Source organism: Acanthisitta chloris, unplaced genomic scaffold (genome assembly GCF_000695815.1).
Source record: "Acanthisitta chloris isolate BGI_N310 unplaced genomic scaffold, ASM69581v1 scaffold5090, whole genome shotgun sequence".
Lineage (NCBI taxonomy): Eukaryota > Metazoa > Chordata > Aves > Passeriformes > Acanthisittidae > Acanthisitta > Acanthisitta chloris.
Genome location: NW_008649817.1, coordinates 5,290 through 29,486, shown reverse-complemented (window position 1 = coordinate 29,486; position 24,197 = coordinate 5,290). Strand labels below are relative to the sequence as shown.

At 39.0% G+C, this 24,197-nt stretch overlaps 1 protein-coding gene across 1 annotated transcript in view; it reads left to right on the top strand.

Annotated features, from left to right (window-relative positions):
* The first annotated feature begins 15,127 nt into the window (after positions 1-15,127).
* Positions 15,128-24,197, top strand: part of LOC103800432 (pancreatic lipase-related protein 2-like) — an 11,875-nt gene continuing 2,805 nt past the window's right edge. Inside the window, exons 1-10 of the mRNA XM_009072845.1 lie at positions 15,128-15,167; positions 15,979-16,133; positions 17,638-17,763; positions 19,078-19,212; positions 20,958-21,066; positions 21,650-21,766; positions 21,847-21,969; positions 22,867-22,985; positions 23,689-23,818; positions 24,094-24,197. Coding sequence (XP_009071093.1) covers positions 15,128-15,167; positions 15,979-16,133; positions 17,638-17,763; positions 19,078-19,212; positions 20,958-21,066; positions 21,650-21,766; positions 21,847-21,969; positions 22,867-22,985; positions 23,689-23,818; positions 24,094-24,197 — 1,158 coding nt within the window. The remainder of the gene's footprint in view (positions 15,168-15,978; positions 16,134-17,637; positions 17,764-19,077; positions 19,213-20,957; positions 21,067-21,649; positions 21,767-21,846; positions 21,970-22,866; positions 22,986-23,688; positions 23,819-24,093) is intronic.

The following is a 24,197-nucleotide window of genomic DNA, read 5'->3' as shown; positions in this document are numbered from 1 at the left end:
GGAAACTATTAACAAGGCTTCCTCAACAGATTCTGAAAAATTTGCCCAGCTCACTACAAAAGCTCTGTTTCCAAATTAGTGTTGTCAGCTTTTCTCCATACAGGGGAGTTACACTTCTGTGAAATACAGTTACGATGACAGCTAAGATGTATTTTACTAGTATCACACTTGCAGTGTGGTTATATTTCACAATCAATGGGAAAAATAGTAAAACAGGAGAAAAAGAGACCTTACCAATTCCCGTACAAAGGGGCAGGGGGAGAGAATAAAGGAGTACAGACAGATAAAATTAACTTATATTGTATACTTACTCATTCAGGAAAAAGATCGTTTCATGCTTTCAGAAGCATCTGATTGCTTCTATGTCAGGATTTTGAGTAATATTTTTAAATATAAAATTAATCAGGTTTAGAATGGTGTGGTCTGACATGTCCTGCCTTCAAGAACACATTTAAACAGCATTTTAGCATCTTAGGAGCTGGACTGTGTACCAAGTTTTACAGAGAAACTCTACTATCAAGGTTCACCATGTATCAAGCAGGACAGTAGAAACTCTACTATCAAGGTTCACCATGCATCAAGCAGAACAGCTTAAGGTACAGAAAAATATTTGATTGTTGCCTTTTCCTGGGGAGAAACAGCTCTGCTGAAGACTGGGTGAGCTGGGACTCTTTCTCTGTACCTGAAACAGGCATCTTCTTTATCAAAACTCTGTTGTACTACTGAGACAGCCTTCAATAAGTAACTATTTTCTCTTTACCAGTGAAGCTGAATTTTCCACCACTACTTTGCCTTTGTGAAGATGCTGAAGTTGAGCGTGAGCTAATTATTTGCATTAGCATTGCCACTCCAATTTTGTCAGCATTTAGATTTTACTGATCAACAAAAAGAAACCACTAAGAGTTATTAGCATCAGCCAAAATAAGCTAAGGTTGTTTTTGTTTCAACACAAGCTACTCACAAAAAATCCTTTGGTTTTTAATTACCCTCTGTGATCTAAGACTTGCAACTAGTTTTTACATCTGATGTGAGGTCAATCATTTGGGTGGAGAAATTCAGTGTATTGATCACGTTGGGCAATTCTGTTCTGTCCCATTCCAGAGTACTTCCAGTGAGGTTTACCAAAAGGTGTTGATGAGATGTGTTGCACAAGGCTAAATGTGAGTGATGAACAGGTGTGTTTCAAGTTCTGCAGCAGTAATTTTGAGATGTCAGAAACCTGTCACCTCTGGTGAAGTTTGCCAAAGGAGCTGGCTTAGGACATTTGACAAACAAGCTGTCTGCCTTCTCAGACTCACTGCTTCAGTACCCTTACCCATCTCCACACAAGTGCAGTAGGATCAAGAAACCATCCTGAGCAGGAAACTCATCTTTCTTTAGGCTTAAGGATACTCCTTGGCAAGATGCCCTTCTCGAGCAAGAAGGGACTCCCCTCTTCTCCACTCCCCTGGAGAAATACAAAACAACCCCCCAGGTACTTCTCCACAGTTGGGAAATATCTGTAGCTGGTAATTACACCACCTTTAACATCCTTCATAAATCACACGTGGCTGGCTGCTCCAGAGTTGCACAAATAAAGAGACTCAGAGAGGGAAAGATTTATTTTGCCTTTCTTACAGTCAGGAATTGAAGCAAAGTAAATGCAAATATTTCCTTTGGGATCACAAAAGATGTACAGCAGGGCCAGGAACTGGGCTTAATGACATGAGACAGGAGTGTGATCAGTGCCACGTAGGGCATCACTTCTTACAGGAAGGAAGCAACGTCCTGTTGAACTCAAGACTTCTCCAAAGCCCATCCCTTACTCCCACCACACTTGGCTGTGCCACGTTTGTGATTCTAAAAACTACTTTGATGATCTTATGATTAATAAATTATATTCTTTCAAAAATACAAGGCTTTTTTTTCTTGTTGTTTAGTTTTAAGCTATTGATTTCAACAGCATTCTGACAGAACACAACAGTCCATGTGGGCTGCTGACACCTGCTATGAGTGTGGTACAGCTGATTAGACCACTTAAAAATATGCATTTTCTCACCCAATCAGTACTGCTAAAAATAAATTTCTTCATTACTTCCTTCCTCTTGTGTTGTCTTGTTTGGCATTTTTGTCATATGCTCTTTCTACAGAAAAGTTTTGTTCTTTGGCATAGTAGATATCAACACTGCACTTCTTTGCTATTATATATTTAGATAGAGCAAGAGAGATTTATTTTTATAAGCTAAAAGTGAAAAAAACATTGACAGAAGCTGTGTGTTGCTGGTAGCAAATAGTCTTCCTCCTTGTTTCTGTATTTAAAAACTGAAATTGTTATTTGTATGACACCTTTCGATACTATCACTCTGTATTAATGGACCCAGTCTAAAAAATGCAAGAGTTTGATTTTTCATAAGACAATCTGCCTTTGACAAAGATTGGAACAGGTAATTCTTTCATATCTTCCCAACAAGATAAACCAGCTTTTCAGAACAATTTAAATTGCATCTTTAAACTGCCAAGTGAGATGCACCATTTGATGTTTGGATGTCATGTTGAAAGGTAGCACTTTTTAAAATCACATGGGCTTCATTTCTCCAGGATTTTAAAGGATATATTATGCTTTTCAGTCAGTCTTTTGCATTATTTAAGTATTCTGCCACACTATGAGTGCTGCAGAATTGCAATACAAATTTAATTTTATACTCCTGAAGCCTGTGTTCACTACAAAAATTATACCAAAGGTAAATTGCTAACAAAGCCATTATAAAGCCACTTATAAAGTCTCTCATGACACTCTTTTGGCAATGGGGTAAGGTAAAACAAACACAGACACACAAACAAACCTCTCAAATCTTTCATAGAAGAAGGGGACAGCAATAATAAGCAATCCAGAATATAAACTCTCTGCTCCACTTACTTCATTTGTATTTACTTTATATGTGACATCAGAAAAATAATTATAGGAGAAAATATATACTTGTCAGAAGGAGATATGTGCAGATGTGCTGCCAAACAAAGACCATTTTTGTCAGAATTCTCCATTAACAGGAATAAAAAACACACTATTACCTAGTGCAGCAGTTTCTCTTCTTTCCAAAATGTCCTACACAAATATTTGTGAGCCCAGAACTAAAATGACAAGAATAATTAAAATTAATTAAATAGAACTAATAGGTGGAGACCTCAGTGTTCAGCTTATGCAATTGTCTCTCTTCTCACTTTTGATCTTATCTGTTCCTGTGACTTTTCAGACATTTTTCTCATGCTGCTCTAATACCCTAGAATACATTGATAAAATCCTTGTAAAATAACCATAACTTGTAGGAATTTGCCTATCAAGTTCTTTTGGTCTTTCATCTTTGTTAGCAATGAAACTTGACAAGGCTCTTTTACAGAAAGCCTCCCTGGCTCCTTCATTTCTGTCTGAGATCTGCGACTATCTCCTGGTTATATCATTTTATATCCCAGTCATTTGACAGCATCTTTTCTTGCAGAAAATCCACAGGAAACTCCATATTTTTTTCCAGGTAAAATAGATCAGGGTTTTCGTTTTTGTCTTCTCTATGTAATCTGCATTTCTCTATGTAATCTGTATTTTGTGCACTCCCATGTGATTTTTATCAGGGATTTTTTGTCTCTTCATGCTTCTGTTTCCCCAAGAGCAGCTAATTATTTTCTACATCGTTGCATTTTGATAAGTTTTCTAACTTCTCCCTTTATATTTAATTCAGGTTAGCATCTTTATCTTTGCTTTTTCAGAAGTGAGTGAATGACTACAGTGGCTCAATGCCTGAGAAAACACTTTCTGAAGGTGCTTTTGGTTGACCTGAGATTTTGGTTTTGAATTTTTTCAGCCCACAGTTGTGTCATACCAGTTCCCAACTCACCTGTTGATCACATCACCTGAGAGCAAGTCTGTTTTCCCAGTTATCATTGTTGCAGGGCCATTGTGTCACTCCCTTCCCTTGTATTTCCTCCCGGATATTTTCATAGCAAAATGATTTACCTACTGTCCCCCACTCTCTTCCTTCAGCATAAATCACTGATTTTTTCCTACATGAGGCTCCGATTCTCAAAAATGTGTCTGTTATATAGAAGGTAAAATAAAAACTTTGGAAAGTGATTTTGTTGATACTTTGATGCAGTCAGTGCATTCTCTGCATGTTTGGCAGGCTCCTGGGCCAGAAGTAAAACCAAAAACTTTTCTGGTTCCTGATATTTATTTGAGTTATTCTTCTAAACCAAAGCTGCTGGAGTTGGAGTTGCCATTGGGTAGGTAAACAATTGACCCATCACTGACCTATCAGCAAATCTATCTAAATGGGCTCTCTACAAAACTTGTGGCTCTCTTATTCTCCTTTGTCATAACATGGCATCAGGGACTTTGTAATTTCAAGTCCTCTCCAAGCTGCTTTAAGTTACTCCACTTTCAATAACTATGAAGCAGAAATTGATCACATGCCCAAATCTATTTTTATGGCACATTTCCAAGATCAAACAGAGCCAATAATGTGTTCTTTATCTTTAACAATCAAGGATATAAAAACTTCCAGAAGGAACATGCATCATCACCAACCCTTGCATAAACAGAGCACGCCCACATTGCTGTGCTGCAGGAACACATACCTCTCCTCCCAGCTACCACCAGCTGGATGGGGCAAGTGCCTTGCAACACCGGAAACACAAGCAATATATGAAAATACAGTCTGGAAGTGGTGTCAGTCCTGTCTTCATCCCATATTTTTTTCCTTTTTTGTGGTACTAGGAAAGCTTGGGGCCAAATGGAGGAGATATCCAGATTCCTAGATGAATAGCTAAGTTCTGAGCCACTGGGCTGTGTACAAGATTCTTAGAGCCATGGTGTTATCTATCTACACATTCACAGTTTGCATTTGTCTTTCAGTTTCCAAGGCAAATCTACAATTATTCCCTTTTATTTCAACTGATTCTTTGCAATAAGTTTAATATTCTAGTATTAATAGGAGACAAAGTATTCAGAAGAATGAACTTCACCCTCTTCCCTTTAGTTTTGCCCATTACTCATAAAGAAACTCTGGCTGTCCCTACTGACTCCTCTGTGCCTTTGGTTGCATTCATCATCTGCTCTAAAACTCTCTCTTCTAGTGTTATTTCCTTACAATGCCCCATAAATCTCCAGGTCACAAAACCAACAGTTAAGATTATCTTTGCTTGCTTTGACTGATTTACTTAACAGGCAGTATGTATCATGGAATGTCCTAAATATAATTCCAAGACAGTCCTTTCATGACTAATGTGTGATACTGGAAAGGATACACTAAGGCAAATTGGTTTTGTCTCTATTCAATACAAAATTTGTTCACTTGAGCAGAAAGAAGACATTTGAGTTAAACAATAGAAATATCAAAAAAGTCTTCTATTCATGGCTCTGCCACTCAGACACTACAGGTAAGATTCCCCAAGGAGCTGAGTGGTCTTTGTCTACACATATTAGCAATTCTCTAGGAGATAGAATACACAAAGCTACTTCCAGATGACCTCCATCCAAGCTAAGAAATTAATTAACCATCTTCAATCTAAAATTGGAATGAGAAAAATGTTGCTTTTACAATGTTATACACTTATCTTTCTAGGAAAGCCTTGGTAATTTATATATCACTGCACTTGAAATACAGTTTCTGCGATTCCTTTGGAGAACAGGATTCTCAATGAGTGTTCTGATCCTCTTTTTCCTGCCTATGTGAAAGCCACTACTATCAAAATGCATTTATGTCCTTGATAATTCTCAGGCTGACATTTTTAAAACCACCCAGATGTATTCACTTGCATATTGTCGGAGGCAACTGCAAAAGCCAGACTTCTCTTACAGCCTATGAAAACCTATTGCTCCTCTTGAGATATAAAAACAGGCCCAGAAAAATTGACCATTCCTAAAAGGATCTAGACCTCAAAACCCTCAAACATGGGTTAGAAATTATTTTTACTATTACACTGGCCTACATTAATTTAATCTGCATACTCTGTATTCCCTCTGAAATACACCAACAGTGAAACTCAGCACTCATACACAAAGACTAACTCTGTGGAAAGAACAGCAAAAATCTTTCACAGAAGCAGAGAATCACAGAATATCCTGAGTTGGAAGGGACACACAAGGATCATCAAGTCTAACTCTGGGCCCTGCATGAACCTGAGAGCATTGTCCAAATGCTTCTTGAACTCTACCAAGCTGTTCCAGGGCCCAGGGCCCCTCTGAGTGAAGAACCCTTTTCTAATATCTAACCTAAACCTCCTCTGACACAGCTTCAGGCCATTTCCTCAGGTCCTGTCACTGGTTGCCAGAGAGAAGAGGTCATTACTGCCCCTTCACTTCTGCTCACAAGGAAGTTGTATACAGCAATGAGGTTTCCCCTCAGTCTCCTCTAATGCATATTTGAGCATATCCATCAGTCCCCTAAAAATGTTCAAAAGGAATCTGATTTTCACACAAAGATGTCCACCAATTTGCAGATGTTTCATCATAAATAGAGGCACCAGTTGCACTGGCTGCTTTCCATTCAACTTAGGTGCCAGAATTTGAAAAATGGGGCACATGAGGGTGCATGATATTCTTTATCTCCTTTCCTTGGCTCCCCAAACTCATTCCTCCTCAGATTTATCTAGTGAGCTACATTGTTCTGAGGAGATACATGTCCCACAACTGCCACCAAATTTCCGTCTTCCAGTCAGTGAACATAGACTAGAGTGTCAATAATTTCTTATTAGCTAGATCTGTTCTGTCTTATCTGAAATTACATACATGTCTTCAATGCAAGCAGCAATTAAATATGAGATCCAGCCCCTTACTAGACACTGCTTCCTCCACATTTCTCTGAGACTTCTTTCTAATGATTATCTTCATATATGGCACTGGCTTGCACCACTTTGCCAACAAGAACCAGACCTAGACTCAAACATTAATGTGGATGTTCATGTGTACAAGGAGTGACAGACACTCTTGACTTGATTTTTAGAATGTCTTGCAGGCTGGGTCCATTATATACAGTTCAGCATGTGAAGAAATATTTGTTTCGGCGTTACATCTTCTTTCAGGCAGTGCACGTATCTCAAGACCACAAATTGGCTCCTTATATGAACCGTAGATTCAGCCCAAGTTACTTCCTGCCCTAAGGCACTTGAATCACTCCTTGTGTAAGGATGACAGTTGCTCCTATGCAGTTGCCTGAGCAGGTGATTATGGCAGCACCTATCCTGTAGATAGCACTGTAGGGACTTGAGGTCTTGCCCAGGAAAGAACTGGATTGTGACATAGCTGTGACTCACAACCTCCAGAGAACAGAAAAGAACCTGGGATTTACATGATGGACAAGTTATGAAAAGATGAATGACACGATTATCATCATCTTATCCTTCTCCTGGAACAATTTTGAATGAAAGTGGCTGTGTTTTCTCTAATGTAAGTGGATCGCAATACTGTCAGTACATGCCAGTTATATTCAGAGCATACCAGCTGATAAGAGAGCTTGGTACAGAGACACCTAATCTGTGAATCTTACATGGCCTGAGAGGACATAGATTAGTCAGATTTGTAGTGGGTAGACAGAGCTTGAGCAACTTCACTAGAAAAGGCTATTAAATGCTCAGATACCTATTTTCCTTAAATTGTTAGACTATTTTTTCTTACTGCCTCCTTTTTAAAAGATGTTAGTCCACTCTTGATGAAAACAAACATAAAAAACTTAGGTTTGATTACATGAAAATGCACAAGGATTTGCTTTGACAAGGCATGTACATAGCTAACTAAGGATATCTTATGATTTCCAGTGGGGGACACAGAGCAAGGAAATTAAGCTCCTGTTCTGAACTTCCCCTCCAAGGAGGATCAGTCCATTGCCTGTAATATGAGCTTACAACAACCAGTTAACTCATGTAAGCATTTCATTCTGACTGTTCTGAATGTGACATACAATAACCCCTCTGCAGGCTCAAATGGCCTTATCTGGCTTTGCTTCAAACTAACAAAACTTCGAGAGGTGAAAATTTTGATGAATTTGATACAACGAGAGACAAGAAAAGGCAACATCTGTTATATCCAGCGACGAGGGTATCGTTATTACAAAGGTTCTCACTCACCCACACCAAGCCTATAATTAGACACCAAGTGGGCAGGTCTGCAGCCTGATTCCAAGTGAAAAGAGCTGGCAGCAACCAGGATTTGACAGGGAGCTGACTGAACGGAGCCTACAAAGCAGCAACCCTTTCTGCACTCAGAGTGGTAAGTGGCTGAAAAATTGGAAGGGTGTGGGGGCAAATGTCCATACTAACTTCTGGTTGGGGCTGGAGGACTGTTAGGACTCCTACTTAAAAAGTAGTCTGAACAGTACAGACTGAGTCAACACGCATAAAACAGCAGCACTCAGAGTGATCCTGAGGAGAGAGAGAGAGACCCTGGCAGCAGCTACAAGGCTTAAAACTTTTCAATTCCAGGAAATCCCAGTAGGAGATGGGAGTTTCTGGGCTGCGATAATGTAATGCAGCTAGGAAAACAGGGTGGATTCAGTGGGACTAAGGCAATTTAAGACTGAATACATCCCTATGTTTTTAAAGGAAGAACAATATGACGGCACTTGCAGATGGTATCTGTGCTTTGTTTATTTTTAGGGGAAATGCATGAGAACACAAACAACAGTGGAAATTGAAAAGGAAGATAAAATAGGTTACATAATTAAGCATTATTAGGGGCACTACAAATTTAAAAGGAGTATGGAAATGGGGAAGAAAGGAGAAAATAAGACTTTTTTTGGTAGACTACTGTACACAGAGTAACTTGAACTAGTCATCAGCAAGAGTTATTCTGCACTTCAGAAATGGCAAAAGGCAAATAGCTTTGGCCTTAGAGTTAACTAAATTTAAAAACAGCCTAATCATGAAGATGAACAGTGAGGATCCTCCTGGAAAGGCAGACAAGAGAGCAGGTGGTGGCTACAGGTCAGCTGAAGGATTCCTAGTTGCTCAGAACTGGCACAGCCACTTCTCAAACCTGAATCATGTTTGTTGTTGGTTTGTTTGGGGGTTTTATGATGCTTGTAGTCAGATTAAATGATCATAATTGTCTCTGTAAATTTGAATGCATGAATACCAGCGTAGGGTTAAGGTGAGAACCCTATTATTTAAGAAGTCAGAGCAAGTATTGCACAGCAGAAAGCAAAGGACTTGTTATTTAATAGGTTTTCTTTACTATTATCCCACAATTTCTTTAGATTTATCACCATTTCTAAGCAACTGACTTAATCACATCAAGATCCTAAATCTTACAGTATCCCCCAACATACTTACTAACATTTTTCTGGAGTGCTTCCCACACTAATTGCCTCAAGAAAATAATTTGCCTCACTATTCTGAGTCATTCAGGTCAATGTCCTAGTCCACTCTTTAAGATTCAGTTTAAGAGGTCAGAAGACACTCAGAAAAATCTACTACCCAGACCAGATAATATATGTGAACTCTGCCTTGCCTTGGTTATTACTTCATATTGGGTGGTTTGGAGGAAGAAAATCTGCAAAAGATTCCGAATATCTTCTCTCTGCTACAAAACTGATTTCTTTAATGTTAAATTTGTGGGTTTCAGAGCTAATTAGTTAAGACCATTTCCTCCTGGTGAACTTCACTGTACCTAAAAGCTGATGAGCAGCAGGAAAGGAGACTGAATAATGCAAAACAAAGCTCTTTTACATATTATTACTTGCTTGTATTGAAGCAGCACCAAAGGGCCTTTGTCCAGGATCAGGACCCTACTATGGCTATACATGAGGAGGAGCTGGAGATGAAATTAAGTCTTCTAACAATTATGCCAATTGCTCTGCTACCTGAATTACTGCATCACATCACCAGCATTTTGCTCAGTACTGTGCACATCAGTTTTCAGTATCTGATAGTCTGGACAAATAGTGTGCTTGAGCCACTGAGCAGGAGCTGTGCCAAGGAGAGATGATATTCCTTGTATACATGTATAGAACAGGCTGAACAACAAAATTAAATTAAAATAAAACGAACCAAAACAATTATATTGTACATTCAGATATTTACATATTCTTAAATATGTGCATGATCCCCTTAGTGAGGCCTAAAGATACTATTTTAAATTTTTTTCCCTTTGTTTCTTTTACCATTTTGAGTAATGTTTCAATACTTGGATGTGAAGTTAGCAAGTGCTCTCTAAATGCCTCAGGCTCAAAGCCATGCAGGAATTTGCTGAGAGAACTGGAAATTTAACCTACAACTTCTATACCCATGGCTTATACACTGCACTCTGGATGGTTCTTCTCCTTTGTGTTGCCTTTATTCTTTGAGTGCCAAGCCAAACCATTGAAAAATGTGAAAAGCTAAAATAGAACAGTGGATAGACAGAACTGCAAAAATATTCCCTGTTTAAGGACAGTATTAGTGCAGGAAATATAGAAAGTATGGTTGGAGTAGTAAGGCAAGAAAACATTATTGTTTGGGGAGTAATCATTTATACCCTGAGCCCTTGCACTCCTAAACTGAAAAGTCCTCTTTTGCTTCTTGCTCTGCATTCCTTCTTTGCCATTTTCACGATGATCCAAGAAGATTTTGTTTTAATTTTCTCTATTTTATCAACATGCCTCTTGAACTGTGCATGCAGGACCAATGAAACACCTGTACTCTTCAAATAATAGCCCCATCTACATATGGAATAAAATATATATCCTGAAAATACTATTCTTTCAACTGTCTATGTGGAAACAAAGACTAACGAGTTCCTTGGGACTTCAAAAGTCACTAGTAAGACATTAGCAACATGTCAAAGGTCTTTTCAGTTACAGCTTCCTCCAATGTTCACCTCTGTTCTGCAAGTATGATGTGCAGTGTGACAGGATTTACTTTCCCAAATAGCAAAAAATAATCCAACATTTATAACCTGTATTGAGTCTAAATGTCATATTTTTTTCAGTATGAGCTCATGTCCAGCAATACCAGAGTTAAAAGTTGGAATACAGTGTAATGCCAGGAACTGATTCCTCTAAAACCCTGAGCAGTGATGATCCAGCATGAGCAGTGAGGGACTGTAGGGTAAAAAAACTAAGCTAAAAAGCTAAAAAAACATGATCAGAGCTTGATCATGATATGCTATGATTTGATATGGTGTGATTTGATATGATATGATACAATACATGACATGTTTATGATAATAAATGGTGCACAGTAGCAAGAACTGTATTTGTAAATCCAGGAGCTGCCTCTAGTTCTTTCTACTATAGCCTGAAATGCAATAATTACTCAATTTTAAATCTACTTAATCCATGCATTTAATTTTAATCTACTTAACTGTTGTAGTACTGCATGTATGTAATTTTACTTTCTTAATCAAAATATCAAGTGGCAGAGGAGATCTTCTTAAAATCCAAGTATCATGAAGCTTAAAATGTTGATCTGACTACACTGTCAGTTTGTCACGTCATGCAACTGAATTCAATTACACAACTTAATCTTTTAACAGTTTTTCACAAAAAAATGACTGAGCATTCCATGGAGAGTTTTGTTGTTCTGCCTCAGGCTGATAGTAGACTAAAATTCCACAGGTCTGAAATTCCTCAGGTCATTCACAGTATTTTTTTACCTGTTATCATATTAGATAATATTTTATATTAATCCAATCATATATGTGGAATTTTATTATAAATCAATAGCTTAAAAATTGTAAAAATATTTTAATAATTTTTTTATTTTTATAAAGATCTCAGCTATGAGTTACTGAAGTCCAATTAGCAGTTCCAGCAGCTGTTCTGCAGCAGATCTAGAATTATTGTCTGAACATGGTGTCGCTACGAATTCATTTTTTCTGGTGTGAATATCAGCTGGTTTTGGTAAAGAGAGACAAAAAACATTGCACCTTTTTAAGTCATGCATGAATATTTCTTCTTAATTCCTGTTATAATTCTAATGGCCATAAATGTACATGTTGGCATTGTCACTTTCCTTATGGAATCTGTGTTACTTCTAGCCATTAATTCCCAGTTATCAATCTTCCCCTTTTTTGTCCTCTTGTTTTCCTCCAGTTTCTTCCACTTTATCAAGTTACCATAGGATTGAAATCTTTTTTCTATTACATTTTTCAGCATAAAGCTATCCAATTTTCACTAAAGAAAAGAGTGGCCTTTTTGTGTCCTGGTTCTGCTCATCAGAGAAAGAGATAACAAGGGTTGTAAGAGAATGGTGAGTAAAATTCTTAGCAATTCCATAAATAACAAATTTTGTTAAAATGTTTTTTTAAAAATCCATTTCTTGCAGTGGAATTATTAGGTTAAAATGCTGATTATGAAAACTCCTGAGAACTGGGCTTGCTGCTCATGACTAGACTCTGTGCCTGCTTGTGTGCATGTCCTGAGGAAGGTGTGTGGGCACATGTGTGGGACTTAAAAATACACGGTTGACAGTCATTATGCAGACTTTCTCATATCTCACAAACCATCTACTAGTGGCCCATGAATCACAGGTTGAGCAACACTGTCCTAAAGGTGACTTGATGCCCTATTGGGAAGGACAACAACTGCTCCAGTGTAGCTTATATACATTAAGATGTCTGTCTATGAATACGTGCAGTTTATTTGCTTTTCTGAGCTGAACAGCAATTTAGAAATATTTAGTGCTGATTTTGCTTCATAAGTGCATGTCCTCTGCCCATTGAGTCTATTAGCTAAGATCAGTGTTCAGCAGCCTCTTGCCAGCCCTACTGGCTAGGCTGAGATCACATTCACAAACAAGTCATTCCAGTTCCTCTCGTTCAGCCTCTTAAGGGCCCGGTGAAATAATTTGCAAATTGTATACTGCCTGAATTCTTTTTACCAAGACATAATTTCTTTACTTCTTTGCAATCTTTGTCATTATGTTAACACAGACCAATACAGAAATCCTTCCCACTAAGTAATTGTCTTGTACCCAAACTACATGTCTCTTAATTACAGAATGTGTCAACATTCCACAAATAATGCTGCTTCTTTTATTTACCTAGCTACATGTTCATCTTGATTTTCTGCCTTCAAAGGCAGAACCTCTGAGAGAAACTACTGAGCACTTTTATTTGACAACGACCTCCCACATTTTCTAAAATCATTACTTGCCTTGCACATTTTAAGTCTGAAAAGAAACTATATTCTCCTTCCTGCTGCAGTGTTCCTGGCATGGCCTATACATCTCCTGGCTATGAGGGCTGCCCATACAAACAAATCCTCTGTGCTCTCCAATTCATTTGTGAGCCACATCATCTGTGGTTTTCCCACACTACCACTGGGAATTAAAATAATTCCTGATCCTTTTCTGTCCTATTCTTACTGCCACACCTCTCTGCTTTCTACTCTCCTCAAGCAGATAGTTTTCTTCTCTGTTAACTGTATCAGCGGGTAAGTTAGACTTGGGATCTGAAGTGTATTTCCAAGGAAATTTCATTATTCCTCTCAGCTCTGCACTTTGCACCTCCTGCTTACTGCTTAGATATTCCTTCTCACTCCTCTGCCCTAACACATAAACAACAAGCGATTACCAAACTTCTGAGTTTATTAGAGAGTGCTGATACACACTCTCTGACCTATCCCATTTGGCTTGGTTAGGAAACCAAGTCATTACAGCCAAGTAATCCAACTTCCACCAAAACCAAGCACATAGGAGGATCCATACATAGACCTCCTGTCAGACATTTGTCACACAAGCTGGAAGGACAAATTCTGTTAAATTTCCAATTGTTTATTCTTTGTTTCTGAGAGCTTTTTGTAGTGGTAAGGACCTTTAGAGCGTTGGGTTTTTTAGCTTTCTCACATTGCTAAACTGTAAAAACGCCTGTGGAGAAAGTTACTCACATAGCAAGATTATAACTACTAAATTTACCATTTATTTTTCTTAATACTTCTAATGAGCTATCCCAGTGACCAGGGGTGAAAGCTCAATTTTTGGTTTAAAAGAAAATATGTTGAAAATGGGAGCTGAGTGCCATAGGAAACACCTAGAAGAGGAGGAAGTTAAAAGCAGTGAATGAGGCAAACAGGAGGGGAGGAGAAAAGTCAAATAAATGGAACTCCTGCATAGGCAAAGACAAGCAAGGAAAGTGTAGAGGAAAGGAATATATATAAAGTCAGGGATATGAAAGTGTATAAATAAAAAGAGCCTCGGGCAAGAACAGCCCAAAGGGCTTGAAGATAGGATCATAGTATTTCCTAGAGTGGAAAAAACCTTTAATTTCATCAAGTCCAACCCTTAACCTAACACTGCCAAGTCCACTATTAAACCATGTGCCACATCTACACATCTTTTTAAATCCCTCCAGGGATGGTGACTCTACCACTTCCCAGACAGACTGTTCCAGCTGACAGTCCTTTCAGTGAAGAAATTTTACTCAATATTCCATCTAAACCTCCCCTGCTGCAACTTGAGGCCATTTCCCCTTGTCCTATTGCTTGTTGTCTGGGAGAAGAGACCAACCCCCAGCTGGCTACAATCTCTTTTCAGGGAGTTGTAGAGAGCAATGAGGTGTGCTCTGAGCCTCAGTTTTTCCAGGCTATACACTCCCAGCTCCCTCAGCCATTAGACCTGTGCTCCAGCCCCTTCACCAGCTTTGTTGCCTTTCTCTGAACACTCTCCAGCACCTCAATGTCTTTCTTGCAGTGAGTGGCCTAAGCTGTCAAGCCTGCAGACTTGAACAAGTTACAGGTACCACTGTTTTTGTTGCACCACACCTCTCACCTATCTCCTCACAGCTGAAAAAAAAAAAATCAGAACCTTGTGATCTGATTCAGTCCCTCAGCAATCTGTGTGCAGTACTGTCTGTGCAAGAAATGCAGTGAGCAGCAAAACGGAGTAGTCATGAATTATCACTTCCCACATCCTGCTGGCAACACTCCTCCTAAAGCAGCCCAGGGTGCTACTGTTAGGCATGTTGCTGGCTTATGGCCGGTTGATGCCCATCAAGACCCTTGAGCCTCTTTATGCAAAACTTCTTTCTGGCTGATGGGTCCCCACTGTGTACTGACCCGTGTTTGAGGTTATTCTTCTTCAGGTGCAGGTCTTTGCATTTCTCTTTGTATTATACTCTTTTGAAAAGGGCAAATCACTCTAAATAAGATGCTTAACATGTGTATTCACTTCGCTTTAGGTGCCTGGAATGTGGATTATTGCCTTTTATCTCCTTGGCACAGTAGCAGGTGAGACACTCTCTTTAAAAACTACCAGTAGAAAGGGCATTCAGATGAAATGATCTATAGGGGAGGATGACTGTTATTTTCCTTTACACTGAAATTGTAGTATGATTTGCAGGTCATTGTATGACAATGTCTATTACTGTGCATAGAACTAATGCTAAAAGTCTCTGCTCTGTTTAAAATTTATTATTAAGAACACAAGAGGCATAGCTGTGCTGAAAATCCACAGAGAGACTCAGAGTCGTGCCCTACTTCTATCAAGGCAATGCACTAGCTGTCTTTACATTACTGCTGTATACAAAGAACCAATCAGCACCAGGGTGCTTGGCACAACAGTGCTAAGACATAAAAGTTGAGTATAAGTGAGCATGAGACCCATTTGATCTAGAAAAAACTAATATATTGAAGAAAATGTTCATATTGTTCACAGTACAAGGTTGCTGGGTGGATATCCTTCATTCCTATAAGCAATACTTTGGAGTAGAAAACATGCAGGAGCAATTCTAACAAGCATTTCTTAAAAGACTGGTTTTTAAGAAGAAAATTAACTCATCCTTTCCAAGCCTAGAAAATGGTGTCAAAACAGTGTGTGGGTCTTTACTTGGTTTATCCTCAAATTATTTATCTCTCCTTGTGTTACCCACTTCAGGCAATATGCATAGAAAAAAAAAGAATGAACTCCAAAAAAATTACTTCCAAAATTAATCATAACATGACATCCTTAGTTTTCTGCTCTTTAGACTGTTGTAGTCTCATATACATCATCAAGTGTAAGAGAATTGGATATATAAACCAACTGTTTCTTCTACTTTAGGTAAAGAAGTTTGCTACCCTAGGATTGGCTGTTTTACAGATGACCCACCCTGGTCTGGGATACCAGGGAGACTTCTGACAGGTTTGCCTGATTCTCCAGAACATATGAACATCAGCTTCTCTCTCTACACCAGAGAAACAGGAAATAACTCACAGGTGACATTCATTTTTAACATCAAGAACTGACTAAACCTACAAATGCTTGTTAACTTGTTACAAAGTCTGTGTCAGTCACCATAGGCAAACAGAGTAAGAAGATAGTACAATAATGAATATAATTTGGGGTAAAGCACACACAAAAAAGTTATGAATGAACTGTAGGACACAAGTTTCCTGGTATTTTCCTGCACAAGGATATAGGTTATGGCAGAATACCTTTTACATGTATTTAGGTCTCTGAGGGACACTGAAGTCTTCAGATAAACAGCCTTCTGAGTATCAAATGGGGGAGCAAACACTGCTGACTTAAAGGGAAGCTGAGCTGGAAGACAGCATGACTTTTAAAAATAAGAGCCTGAAGATGCCTGATTTTATGCAATTTTATGCAATTTCCAAACCTACATTCCCTTGAAATTGTAGTGATTTAACATTTAACTCTGAGCATAGAACTACTCAAGTTGCTTATGCTGCAAAATACTGAGCAGAACAATGTGGAGGAACCTGGAAGATCAAAAGTTGGGACTACATTGCTTCAGTAAATGTTTATGAAGCTGCTAAATCGTTTTCAGGCTCCAAAACTTAGTGTCCCCTGAGCTGTGCAGGGATGTTCAGGATTCCTCTGAACTATGTTCCATCACAAACTGTGATGCCATCCGTGCCCTTGCAGACATCAGTGCTTACAGCAATCCTGGTTGCCACACTGAGAATCCAATGCTCCCAGGATGAGAAGTTATACCTGTAATAAACTTCTACAATCTGCAGAGCAGGGATATGTGAGCATGCAAGATACAGTCAGCAGCAGGTTACTCAGCACTTCTGCTGTTACAAATACAGCTTGTACTACTTCCCAGCCACTAAACATAAACCTATCTATGATCTAGGGCACAGCCCTTCCACACCCGAACTCCCTGAGCTCACATCACAGCCCCTGCATTTGGTTGCAAACAATACAGACAGATATCATTCTCAAAGAAAAATGTATAATTAAGTAGTTTACAGCAATGTGTGAAGATCAGCTTCACCTCTACTGCATGCAGTTCTTGCATGAAGTTCTTCCAGCCTTTCTGGAGTAGGTAATGATAAAAACAGGCTGCTGATTAGACACAGAGCATATTGAAGCCAAAGGTCAGGTCAGTCAAAGGACAAGCTGAAGCAGGAGATGTGGAGCTGCTCCCTGGAGGAACTCATCCAACTCAGGCCAACAAGCATCATCTGACACTGGCCCTTTTAAGTTGCTTCAGATTCCATATAAGGAGGTACTTCCTGCATTAAGCAAAATAGATAGGAGTAGCAGAAGCCACATGGGCACAACTTTTTTGGAAAGCATAGTGGAAGTGAGAAAGGTGAGATACAGGGGTCTCTGAGGTCCAAAAATCACAGACTTTGTCCATTCAAAGTAGTCCCTTGAGTCTACAGAGGGGATGACCTAGGTAACTATTAAAAATATTGGAAAGTATGGACAGATAACGCTTTTTTTTTCTTTTCTTTTCTTAACACACAGGTGATCTCGGCGATCAACTCCTCAACCATCCAAAAGTCCCATTTTGGCACACGTAGGAGAACTTCCTTCATCATTCATGGATTTGGCAGCACTGGAAAAACAGGCTGGGTGGTAGAAATGTGCCTGGTATGAGAGAGTACCCTCTGATTTTCAGCAGCAGTAGTAGCTTTGTCAGCATCCTTTAGGCACTAATGTTCTCCTTGCATTTTGCAGTTCATTAGGTAATAGACGATAGAAACCAAGAATAAAATTCCACAAAAGCAAAAATGTTCCCACTCTGGAAGATTCAGTACCAATTCACTGCTGCTCTCATCAGGAGCAACTGAACTGTCCAGTGAAAGGCCTTCCTGAGTTCTAAAGCTCAAGTTTCAATCTATTTTGGTTCACCCCTATTCACTTCTTAAAGACAAACAGAAACCAACCAACCAACCAACAAAAATAACCGAAAAAACACCAAGGTTTTTTTGCTTTTTGTTTGATTACAGGGTTCAGTGAAAAAAAAAAGATGTTTCAAATATGAAAAGTGGAAGCTACCACAAAACCAGCAGAGTGTACCTTGGCTCTGGTAGATAAGCAAGATCTACTACCCTCATTGATGCTTCTTCTGTACTGGCAGGGAAAAGGACAAGCTAGAAAAAAAGACACCACCAAGTACTAAGTCACAGATCTGCAGCATTATTCTTGTTCATGAATCTATGAGGACTTTTAATCTAGAATATTGTTTGTTCTGCCTCTCCACATTACAAACTAATGGTCCCTACAGAAGAGGAGAGAGTCTAGGATGCATTATCAAGCTTCTGTTTTCCTTGTCATTCACCTTCAGCTGTTTTTTATAGATTAATTTTTGTTTCTGCTATTTGTTTTATCTCAAACCTTAAATGAGCCTTAGTCACAGAAAGCTATAAATGCAGGCTAATACATGATTCTTCCAGTGGAAAAATCATTGATCTCTGCAAGACTGTGCCCAGTCCCAAATTGACCAAAGCATTAGCTTTCTTTACTGAAATAGAACCTTTCTGCTCTACTCCAAACTTTTTCAGTCTGACTTGACTTCCTCAGTTTTAAAGGCACTTGACAAATAATTCCCCTTCCTATACATTTCAGTGAAACTACCAACATCCCTCAAGTAAAGTCAGATAGTGCACATAGGAACTACTGTGCAGTTGTATGGCTTTTCCAAACAATTTCAAATACATATACAAATGCTGCATACAGTAAAATTTTTTTTTTCAGTTTTCACAATTGATTCTTTTTGGAGGAAGGATTTGTTATATTCTGCCTTGTAAGAAGTTGTGTTTTTCAGTGTGGTATGAGCTACAGGGAAGAGTCCCACTAGTAAAGAATGAGAAATACCATTATTATGTTACTTCACAATGCTAATTCTGATCTGAGTCTTTGTTTTTTTGTTTCCTTAAATACTTCGCTTTGTTCCCACATCAGGTGTTACTGGAAGTGGAAAACATCAACTGCATCGCTGTGGATTGGAAAGAAGGTGCAAAAGGCACCTACGTCAGTGCAGTGAACAACATCCGCGTGATTGGGGCTGAGATTGCTTATTTCATCACAACTTTACAGGTAAAAGACCTCACTTTGCCACCTACAATTCCTCAGTGGCTATAGTGAGGTTATGACACTGCTGCTTTGCGTTTGAACCTTGTCCAGTATGGTCAGGCACAGTTGTACAGCGCACGCAGGTGAGGTCTAGCTAATTAGACTAATTATCAGCTGTGTAAGGACTTCTCACAGCCACAAAAGACGCAAATTAAGCTCATGTGGCTGAGAAGATGTGCCAATTAATTAAAGACCAGTAGGTGGCAACATTTCCATAGGCTGATACAGGAAAGAAGGCATTCCATGGACATGAGGCACTTCAGTGCTTGCAAGTGTTTTGCCTGCATCATGTAAACGTGCTAGAAGTACATGAATATCTCAGTTTAGCACCACCGAAACAAACTGGCTCACTTGATAATGCCAGATTTTCTGTCTACGTGCACAATAAACTGTCCAGTTGCCTTCTAGTTATGAACTTCAGGCTCCTGAAGGCAGGAGCTCATGTTTACACAGATTGCAGAACTGCTCAGTCGCAGAGCTCAAATATCAACATTTTCCACTGATTTCAGAAAGAGTCATGAGTACTTTAAGCTGCAGAAAATCAGAATCCTGCGTCACTGTGGACTTGATCCTGATCAGGAGGTGCTCAAAGTGTTCCAAGAAGGTAGTTCAGAGCCCATAAGGCAAAGTGCCAACGTTGTGAGCACCTGAGTATCAAAGAACACTTTTGCAGATTCTCCTGGGGTACAATCTACTGTTCCTATGTAGGAAACTCATATCTGGCCTCACACATTGCCTCTAGATCCTTCTTCTTTATGTATAAATCCCAGGTCACTTGAAGATGGGTTTCTCATTTACCATCTCTATTACTGCATAATTTGCAGCCTGAGCCTCCTTTTCTTCCCTTACAAAATCGCACAAATGCTGCTTAGACTTTCTTTTCTTCTCCCTAATTTACAGTGTTCTGAACTTTGACTGTAGGGAACGTTAAGCTGCATCGTAAATGGAAGTACTGCAGTAGAATGTATTCAGAAGAATCTGCTGTCTAACAATAAAGGCAGACAGGTCCATACTACAGATCTGCTTTTATTTTGGTGCACATATTACAAAACAAAACTCCATGTAACAGCCTCAAGCAATTAGCAACCTTGTTGGTTTTGGTTGTTACAAAACCCAGTAAATCCCTGAATGAAATGTGTCCCCTACACATCCAATTAATCTCCCTTCTCACCTTCAATGCACATTTAATATCTCAGCACTGCAGGTCTTGTGCAGATGAGGCTTGGGAAAGAGGAGAATGGTTGTCACCCCACCTGAGCTTGTCAGAGAAAATATAATTCAGTGATGTGATCTCATATTCTAAGTAGACATGTGAAGAATAGATATGTGATAAAAAATGGCTCCATAATAAAGTAAATAAAGGAAAAAATAAGATCATTTTTAGGTATTGATGCTTAGGCATTAGCTGTTGATCCAAATGAGAAAGAAGGTTCATATTTTGTCATGAGGGTGATGGCATCCAGTAAACATATGCCAACATTACAACAGTGAATCCTTCATCACTATGGTTCTAAAATTCCAGACTGGATCATATTTCTGTCAAGTCTTAATGCAATTTAAGCAATAATTAACTCAAGGAACTCACACCCTGTTTGCTATGCAGAAAGTCTGTCTAGATGTTCCCAGAGGCCCATAATGTCAGACATCCTCTCTGCTTGTTATTCAAAGCCTGTGTTCTTATCTCCTACCGCCACCACCTTAATGATCAGAAAATGTTTGGATACTCCCCTTACGAAACCCATTTAATTGGCCACAGTCTGGGAGCACATACTGCAGGAGAAGCAGGAAGAAGGATCCGAGGCATCAGACGGATAACAGGTAAGCTGCTCACTGAGATGCAGAGCTAACAGCACATGTCTAAAGGAAACAAACTTGCAGCACACTGGTCTGTAGTCTGGAATTAAACTACTGGCAGTGCTGGAGATACCTGTCATGAGAGCAGACACACTTTATGCTTCTCAGAAACAAGGGCAATTATTGCATCTTCTTTCTCTGTTTAGGTTAAGAACCCATTAGTGGAAGGACAAACATAGCTAACATGTTTGTAACATTGCCATCATTACATCAAGCCCCACACAAAGACAAAGCAACAAGAATCCTTAGTTTTCCCTATTTGTAAAGCTTTACAGGCCAGCAATAAGCTCACAGGTAATGAAAAGCCTCCTTCATAGTAATGATATGCCATTATATAATCTATTGAGAAATATTTTGCTTCTGTTGGAGTAAGTTTTCAGAAAGGGTCACAAAAACATACTATTGTATATTTTTTACAGTTTAGACTAGAATTCATGTTGTTATTGAACATGCCTTGTGTAATACTGAAAGTCTGATGTTACAAGTTGACAAAAGGCATATTAACACATGCAACACTTTTCTCCCTTCTTCAACCAATATTTTTTAGGTTTAGACCCTGCTGGGCCATATTTTGAAGGTACTCCTCCTGAGGTGAGACTGGATCCCTCAGATGCAAACTTTGTTGATGTGATTCACACTAATGCTGCTCACTTCCCTGCTGCAGGTAAGTGCTCATGTGCAATTAAATATCTGCAGGGATGGGCATGTCACCGAGGCACTAACATCATCACATGCATTTCTCAGGGCTTGGAATGTATAACACCACTGGACATCTGGACTTTTACCCAAATGGAGGAACTGTGATGCCTGGATGCACTGATTTAATTCCAGACATGAAAAAAAGTGACTTTGAAGCTATCATTGCCGGTAAACTTATATTTCCAACATGCATCATACTTTATTTTTGTTCAGTTCTGAGATATGGACTGTGAAAATAAAGTGTGAAATAATAACTGAAAATAACTGTGAAAATAACTCTTAGACATGGAGAAAACAGCTAAACAAAATTGCTTTTGCCTATTTGTTCATAAGTTAAAAAAGAGATAAGAAACAATAAAGGCTGGAACAGAGCAGTGCTCCACAGAGGACACTGTAAGGAAAGGAGGTATCATACATTCCTAAGCTTTACTTCTGTAATTTGAAAGCAAATGCAGAACCCAATAAAGCAGGAAACAACCCCAGCAAGAGGTTTTCCAGGCTGAGAGAGGCAAGTGACAGCAGCATGACACCAGCACCTTTGGTTTCTTGCAGATGCTGTAAAGAGCGTCCAACAGCTATAAGGCATGAATTAGGCAAAAGCACTCAGTGTTTCCAGGGACTGTACATCCCTTACCTCTCTACCCGAAATGTCTTTCTTTTCAGAGGCTTTGGAGAGGTTGGCAGAAGGCTTGTGGATTCTCCATGCTCTATAAGTCTTTAAAAATGTAATGAATGAATGTCATCTTGTTGTGACATTTCTTATATATATATATATATGAATATATGGCTGTCTTCTTAAAAGAGATTATTACATGATAGCAGAACAACACATCTAAATTGAAACCTTGGAGTAATGGCACACAATTCTCCGGATAAAACACAAAACCCCAGTAATTTCTACTGCAACTAGAAATGTGCAAATTCAAACCAAAAAAACCTGTTATAAGCCCATGCTGCTGTTCCATTCTGTACCTCATCTGTTTCCATGGTGAGACAAGTGCAACTTGTGTACAGGATAATAATGGGAGGTTATTTCACTGATGCTCATAAACTTTTTTCTAACAGATGCTACAATCTTTGGGGGCTGCCATCACTCACGCAGCCATGAGTTTTATTTTGAAAGTATCCTCTATCCCACTGGGTTCCTCTCATATCCCTGTGAAACCTACAAATCCTTTGAGGAAGTAAGTATATCAGCCCGGGAGTGGGTGAGATGTAAAGAAAATAATTCAGATCCCTGGAGCAGATAGCACTTGGGTGCTGGTGGGTTTGGTCCTGTGGTGTGGTTGGGTAGGAGAGCAGTACACAGTAGTTCCCATCAACTATTCCACTCTGGAAAATGAATCCTGTATCACCACAATAGTGGGAAAAAATTAAATTCCATGGAATTCTAAGCCCAAATCTTTATACAAAGAGAATATAGGTTAGATATATCTACCCTACTTATTCCTGTCTCAAGAAGAGACATTTGGAGGCTCCAAAATCCTTGACCATTCTCTAATTTGCATTGGGCATCGATTAGAGCACCTAAATACATGCACATATGAATGATAATCCTTTTATATTCCCCAATATGATGTTGCAATTTGAATGCAGGCAACTTCCCTTCCACTAGGAAGGTGTAATTGTCTTATATTTTCTACTGGAATCTGACTGAAAAAATTTGAACTAACAGGTTTCAGACCATTATCCACACAGGTATCAAACCTGCTCATTCTACACCCTCTTGGGTGCAGGATCTGTTATCTAAAACAAGTTTATCAGGCTTTGGTGGTAAGTTATGACAACATACAGCACTGCCACAGCTTCACAGATCACAACAGCATCTTGACCCGTAATTTAATAAGAGATAGGATAAAAATTAACTGATGCTCTTATTTTCCCTAGGGAGACTGTTTCCCATGTCCACAGGAGGGCTGTCCAATGATGGGGCACTATGCTGACAGATTCCCTGATAAACTGAAGAGAGTAAACCAAAAGTACTTTTTAAATACAGCAGCAGATGAACCTTTTGCTAGTAAGTGGAGAAGGTTTGTTACAGTTGTTCACATGTTTGAAAAGTGATTACCTTGATGTTATTTACAGCCATGCACTTGTGTTTCTTCTATAAACAACTGTTAATATCTGACAAAAAAGAACCTGCTACATTAGTTATCAAAATTCAAGCTCATCATGTGTTTCATTTGTTAGCATGAATGAATTCCAGTTAGGAAAAAAAGAACTGTCTGGTATACTAGGATTTTTAGATCTCCCAGTGATAATCTAGATTTATTTTTGCTTTTATTTATGCAGCTTGGAGACAAAAAGTATTTATCAAACTGTCTGGTGTAAAGAAAACAAGTGGAGACATAAACCTAGTTTTCCATGACACACAGGGACACACAAAAGAATATGAA